Source organism: Atta colombica, unplaced genomic scaffold (genome assembly GCF_001594045.1).
Source record: "Atta colombica isolate Treedump-2 unplaced genomic scaffold, Acol1.0 scaffold39, whole genome shotgun sequence".
NCBI classification, from domain to species: Eukaryota; Metazoa; Arthropoda; class Insecta; order Hymenoptera; family Formicidae; genus Atta; species Atta colombica.
In genome coordinates, this window is record NW_017259498.1 from 777724 (window position 1) to 785132 (window position 7409).

The 7409-nt window shown below is 28.2% G+C and overlaps 1 protein-coding gene across 1 annotated transcript; it reads right to left on the bottom strand.

Moving 5' to 3' along the window:
* Positions 1-62: 62 nt before the first annotated feature.
* On the bottom strand, positions 63-6098 carry LOC108691094 (peptidyl-alpha-hydroxyglycine alpha-amidating lyase 1-like). The gene is made up of 6 exons (XM_018198732.1): positions 5671-6098; positions 4896-5088; positions 4218-4820; positions 3720-4136; positions 3440-3631; positions 63-439 (listed from the first exon to the last, which is right to left on the bottom strand). Exons 1-6 carry the CDS (start codon positions 5767-5769, stop codon positions 225-227), a joined length of 1719 nt encoding a protein of 572 aa, XP_018054221.1. The 5' UTR covers positions 5770-6098; the 3' UTR covers positions 63-224.
* Positions 6099-7409: the final 1311 nt, after the last annotated feature.

Genomic DNA, 7409 nt, shown 5'->3' on the forward strand with positions numbered 1-7409 from the left:
TTACAGTAGAATATATTGAAAAGACAAATGGTAATGTCAAAGCTATATATCCGGTAGTCGGCAAGGTGACGTCATTCGCGTATACTGTCGGTCGAGTTCGGGTGTCAGCCGGACAGCGCACTCAACAGCGCGAATATTCAAGAACTAAATGAACGGACGCGCAATCGGGTGCAGTTCATATCTGCGAGATCGCGATGTGATCATGACGTTACTCGAGGATATCTTTAAATCACCCTCGCAAGACTGTTCTCAGGACGCTCATCTTCTGAAGTTTCTGGCTCTGTGTTCAATTTGCTGAAATCGCGCGGGTTTGGCCGTTTCTCCAGGAACTTGAAACTTCTACCGCGGCGATTCTCCAGCAGGCTCGTCAGCTTAAAATTTTCTCGCCTCTCGGCCTCCCAACTCATCCTCTTGCGTGCCGTGAGATATCGTAGATATCCTATGTAATTGAAACGTAAAATACATTCGATTAATTAGGGTGTTTAATTAATTAGGCTAAAAATGATAATAATTTCAAGGCTTGTTAAAAATGGCAGCAATAACCTGAAAATCTGGTTGAGCGAACATTAGTAAGGTTCGCTAATATAAAGTACAATACATTAAATAGATAATGTGTAAAAAAAATTAATTTTTTTTAATAAATTAAAAAATATAATATATATCCTTAATATTTACAATCCAGCAAACGAAAATGGATTGAAATAGATTGGAAATTTTCAATCCGAATACGTATTTAAGTCCATAAAAATAGATTGGATTCCACATAAAAAATTTTTATACATGTAAAAGTTTAAATAAATTAAAATAGTAATACATACATAAAATTCTATAGTTATTATTTTAAAACTTTTATACAAAAAAATTATGCTAGCTGTATAATAAAGGAAATATATTAATATAAAATATACATAAAAGCGATTAATTTATTAATTAAAAATAAAGAATTTACATATGTAACATTTATTGTAACACATATTTACGTAGTTTTTTAATGTCTCTTTTAAGTATTAAATGAAGTAGATTTGATATATTTTTATAGTACTTTTTTTAACTCAGTTGAATTTAAAACGAAAAATTTCTTATTCATAATTCTGAATAAAATAGCATTCACGATACATTTTTAAATGAAACAATGGATTTTCTACTCACAATTTTGAATAGTATTCATGGTCCATTTTAAGAAAATGGGCTATTAAAAAATAAACTTTTTTTATTCAATTGGATTAAAAACTGCATTTCCTATACAAAATTTTTAATTTAGTATTCACGATGCACACAAAATATTTTTATTTATTATTAGGTTAAAAAGCATAGAAATATACTCTATGCCATTTCTATAAATGGATAAAAATGCATTCAAGATTGAGAAGGAATAGACATTTGTTTTATGTAATTACTATAAATGAATAAAAATGCATTCAGGATTGAAAAGGATTCATTTTAACATTCATGAATCCAAATGAATATTTCTGAAAATTTAAATTCATTTCAATCTATTTCAATTTCGTTTCGTTCGCTAGAAATTTAATCATTGCAAGCAAACACAAATTACACGCATACTATAATAAAAAAAGCGTAATATAAAATTAATTCGATAATTATCCTTACTTTACTAGGTACAATTTGATACCTCTTCAATGCTAACAGGAGTACTAGAATTTGATCGTTTTTTTTCACCTATTCAGAATGATTAAAAAAATTTCTATAAATTCATCAACATACTTTCAACTTTCTAGAATAAATATTGGCATTTCATTTTGGAAAATGTAATATAATTTATAATTACCAAAAGACGCAAAGAAACTTGAACGAACAGGAATTGCTCGGTAACTAATGAAGGGGATAACCCCCTTAAACCCGATTTCACAATATATGGTTACCTAAACATTAAAGATAACCAAGAAATTCATGAATAAATTACATTGATGAATCTGTTGGTAACCTTTAATCTTTAGGTAACCAAATATTGTGAAAACGGACCTTAGAAAGATAAAAGTTAAAATTACCTCGTTTTAAATGAGTTATTTTTAAATGTCCGATATCTATTATTCTTAATATTAATTGGAGCGAGAATAACTTATAAATTATATTTGCAATTTTAATTTCCTTTTGCTTTTTAAATCAGTTCATAAAAAAAAATACTTAATTTAATAATGAATAATGTTACAGTCATAATGATTTAAAATAGCCATTCGAGCAATATATTAAAAAAAAGATGAAATAATTGAAATGGAAATAAATATCTGAAAAAATTACAATTACAATTTAAACTTTTCAGAATTTTTGGTTATTTCATATTTTAAGTAATATAATTATTATTATAATTAATAATTATATTTATAAATTAATTTAATAAAATAAAATTAATTTATAAATTATCTAGGCTTTAAAGAGTTAATATCGTATTTGACATTTAAACAAATAATAACATAAAGCTTTACAAGTAAGTATAAGTACAGATAAAAGAAATAATAAGTTAAATTAAGTTAGATAATACATTTTTATCTATGGCTTGTAGAAATATTCTTATCTATAGCTTGTATATCAGTAATAATGTAGAGAGAAAGGTTACAATATACATTAAAGAATTATGTAAGATTAAGATAACATACATTTTTATCTATATACATAAATAACAATGTACAGAAAAAAAAAATGTAAAAAGCAGTACAGTACATTATATACAGTACATTAAATAAATAATATGTAAAAATGAAATTAAATAATAATGTGTAAAAGCTCAATTAAAAAAAACCAGTATGTATCCTTAATATTTACAATTTAATCATTGCAGGCACATACATAAACTGCATGATATTTCTTTAAGTGTACATTAAGAAACATAAAAATTGAAGCTTAAAAAAACTTAAATAGATTATGTTAGAGAAGTAAAGTAAATTCAAATATATTATAACAGGAATGATATTAAGTATTCTGCTGTTATATATATTATAGATTTATTCATAATAGTTTGAAGTTTAGAAATGATAATTTACATATAATAGCAATGAATTAACGATAAATATAATAAATCTGTCGTTTCAAAATGTTATTATTCTAGATAGCAAGCTGATATTATTTATCATTATTTTGACGTCAAAATGATGTTTTTAATATTATTTTGATGTCGAAAATAACGACAAATAATATCAGTTTGCTATTTGGGATTATGCAGTAATTATCATTCCTAAATGTATTATGTATTATGTAATATTATGAACAATTTGTGTGTGTGTGTGTGTGTGTGTGTGTGTGTGTGTATGCGCGCGCGCGTGTGTGTGTAAACTAGTGCTTTAATAAATATAGAAAATAAATTAACACACAAGAATGCACAACAAGATTCTACAACGAAAAACAATCATATTGAAAGGAACATATTATTTCTATTCTATTAATTTAGAGAATTCAACAACTGGTCCATCATGTCTTATTTTTCTACCTCGTTTTTGACATCTCGCTACAATGGCAGCAATCGCAATACAAATTGTAATAAAGGAAACGACCGCTGAGCCAAGGCCTAGGATCAGTTTTGTCATATTGGTCTTTTCAATATCGGCATTTTCAGTATCAGGATGTATTAAGATCTGATGTTGATGCCGTTTAGCTGACTGCGAATTAGAATTGTTTACTCCTAAACATGAAAAAGATAGATATATTTAAGATGCAACATCATGGAATTTTTGTTATTATAGAAAGTAACATTTAATAAAACATTGTACCTTGTAAAAATCTATAAACTTTCTTATTGTTTAATTCAACTACGTATATCTCAGAACCATCTTCTGTCACATGCAAATTATGTGGATTATCCATATTTTTCTTGGGCTCAAACATTGATAATATCTTTCCGGAATAAATATCAAGTACAAAGCCTCTTACTGGTGCTGGATTACTTATAAATAGATTAGGTCCATTAATTAGATATAATTTTTCTCGAGCGTAGGCAACGCTGTAAATTTTTGTACCAATAGCAGGATGTTTATATTCCTTATGGAATGTACCATTGTTAGCAAAGAAGCATAATATTCTGCCATTTTCTCTGTCAGCGAGATAAAGATAATTTAATTCACTCGCGAGTGCTAAAGCATGTGCGACAAGAAACGCATATGGCGGAGGCGACTGTGGATAGACAAACTCTAAAATAAAATCAGACTTAATTTAGCATTTATTTAAATACTGTTTATTGTTATTAATATCAATATTATTTTTATCATTACCTCTACTGTTCCAAAGTCGTCCCCACTGTAAAATTAATTCACCTTTTTTATTATATTTAATTATCCTAGAATTGCAATATCCATCACTGACGAAAAAGTCACCATTAGTATGTACAGCAACGTCAGTTGGTTTACAAAATGTGCTCGCGGTATTACCAGGGATAAAAGCCTCTCCCAAAATTATAGATGGCTTTAACATGCTGGCATGATTGTTAGTCACACTTGTCTCTGGGTTAACAAGTGCACTTTTTAATTCTTCCATGTGTTTCTTTACATCTTGAGCATCAAACTTGAATACCTGATGCATTGCTACATCAGTTATCCAATAATTCCCAGACTGATCGATAGTCAAACCATGTGGGAGATAAAACATGTTTTTTCCCCATTCCGATATCACTCTACCATTTTTATCCAGAAGAATTATTGTGTTTTGTGCTATCGGCCCATTATTCGAATCAAATTTATTTTCATTATTGAAACTATTAGAGCCCCAAACACGAGCTCCTCTATGAAATATTGCAATATTGCCATTTGGGTCTACAGAAACTGCTGATGCTTGAGTAAGTTTCAGTTGTGTCCCCCATTGTACATCCCATATTATATCTGAAAAGAATATAACAAGCATAAGAAAATATTAACTCCCACTTCTATAAACATACACAAATAATCAATGCTTACTTTTATCCAAGGTATCTGTAATTACTTGCTCTTCTTTGTCAAGATAACTATCAGCTTTTGAATATAAATGATCTTTTGTGTTTTGTTGATTATTCGGTCGTGCTAAAGATCCTCTATCTCTATCATCAACATCGGAATATTCTCTATCATCATCAGAATATTCATTCGGACCAAACTTGGTATCAGGTAAATGCTATAATATAAAAGAATTCTTCTTTTGTTATATGTTTACACACAATTTATTAAATAATTTGTATAACATGCGATGAAATAACTCAGCAAACCAATTAACAGTGACATAACTGTTAGTTATAATTATATAATATTTATTGTTGAGTGGAAATAATTTCCACTCAACAATATAACTAACAATAAATATTACGTAAAATAAAAACAAAATAATTACGTATAACATGTGTTACACATGTTTACACACAATTTATTAAATAATTTGTATAACATGCGATGAAATAACTCAGCAAACCAATTAACAGTGACATAACTGTTAGTTATAATTATATAATTTTCCACTCAACAATATAACTAACAATAAATATTACGTAAAATAAAAACAAAATAATTACGTATAACATGTGTTACATTACATTTATATATTGTTAAGTGAAAAATTAATTAACAATTATGTTACTGTTAGTAGTGTTTGCTAAAAATATATATAATACCATATAGTATTAATAAAAATTATATAAATTAACGATTTAAATATTAATATTATTTTTTTTTTTTATCTTACAAAATATCTACATGTAATTACCTGAACATTTAGAATATCTCTCAGTGCTGCCTTAGTATATACTAAAATATGGAGCAAAATCAAAACGGAGCAGAGAGTGTCATATCGAAGAGTCGTCATTTCGCGAAATCGTCATTAGGTATTTCCGTATATTTTCAATCTACTTCATCAATAACTGAAACACTAGCGGCGTCTATCGTATTAGACAATAGATTCAAAGATCTTTGTGATCTTATGAGATCGCGGAAATATTTTAGCAACTTGAGAGAATTTTACAAAAGTCACATCTATCTTTGTCTATAACACACTTCGGAGCCACGTATGACAAACTAGTAATTTCTTTTGCGAATAGCATCACTCAAAATAACTGTAATTAATGTCATCTAGAACATTTGGTTATCGCATGTATTATTGAGAAACAGTATTAAGCACGTACGTCGGCGTGTCAGGAGAACACACATTTCCAACAAGTGGCGTTAGACATGACGCCATAATATTTTGGAGTATGTTTTACCGATGTCCTTTGCCTATATTCTTAACTTCGATCGATAGCACTGACTAAAGCAGTTTCACAACGCTCGCGTGTAAGGGCGCTACGTGTATCGCTTTCCAGATAATATGCAGATAATATTACATTTCTTATTGATTACACTCTATTTTCTGTTTCTGTATGTTAATTCCTTTACAGAAATTTATTGAGTCATAATTTTTAAATCTTCAGCATTAAATAAAATCTTTTTAATTCTTTTTGAACCTTTAATTCTTTTAATTCTTTAAATCAAAATTAAATATAAACTCTCCTGCTTAAAAAACAATAATATCAAAAAAGAATTTTATTATTTATCTACGTTTTTATTTGTTCAATTATTCACGAAATTTGTAATTATTCTTTTAAATAAAATAATATTTTTGTTCTTACATCATCTTTTTGATAGATAAATTATTTGACGTAATGATCCCAGCTAACACTAAATATCTTTACTATATTGGAAAAGGATTCTTAAAAATCCCCCATCTTAAAAAAAAACATTTCAAGAATATTCTAAAATGTTCCGAAATATATTTATATTTATATAATGCAAAATAATGTTCAAATATCGTTAAAAGTTTCAATTAGATATTGTTACATATTCGAAGAATGTTCCATATACATTCTATGAAATTTGAATTTCTCCGAAATTTCAGATCTGGTGGTCGTCCCTGATCACTTTTTAAACGGATTATACCGGATGAAGAACATTTTATGTTCTTTCACCTTAAAGTCCAATTTTGTGGCTCACTTTACAGGCGATTGAGACGATATGCTGCGCTCCTTATATTCTCTTCCAGATGATTGTTGTTTACGAATGCTCTCCGTCGCCCTCTGTAAGCGGAGATGAGTACTGCTCACTCGCTCGTGATCTTTGTGATATTGTATACAAAAAAAAAGTACATATAATACAATATTCATATAATATTAGATATGGGAAAAAGTTCATGGCGTTTTTCCCGTTACATCTAACGGGAAAAACGCTACGAACTTTTTCCCTAATATTCATCAATAATTGCACATTTTTATTGTTTCGGTATATGCAGTACATTGGGAATATAAATTAAATTTTCTATAAATATTTAATGTTAGCTGAGGAATTTTCGAGGTAAACGATTAATACTAAATGTAAATACTATCCCTGTATATTATAAATGTAGTTTACAAATAGTTTGAAGAGAGAGAGAGAGAGAGAGAGAGAGAGAGAGAGAGAGAGAGAGAGAGAGAGAGA

Bases quoted from the DNA above. Each gene is read 5' to 3' on its own strand.
- LOC108691094 (XM_018198732.1), bottom strand. From the start codon at position 5,769: ATGACGACTCTTCGATATGACACTCTCTGCTCCGTTTTGATTTTGCTC. The intron at 4,821-4,895 runs GTAAGCATTGAT...TATTCTTTTCAG, and splicing joins TACAGATACCTTGGATAAAA to ATATAATATGGGATGTACAA. The intron at 3,632-3,719 runs GTACAATGTTTT...TTTCATGTTTAG, and splicing joins AGTTTATAGATTTTTACAAG to GAGTAAACAATTCTAATTCG.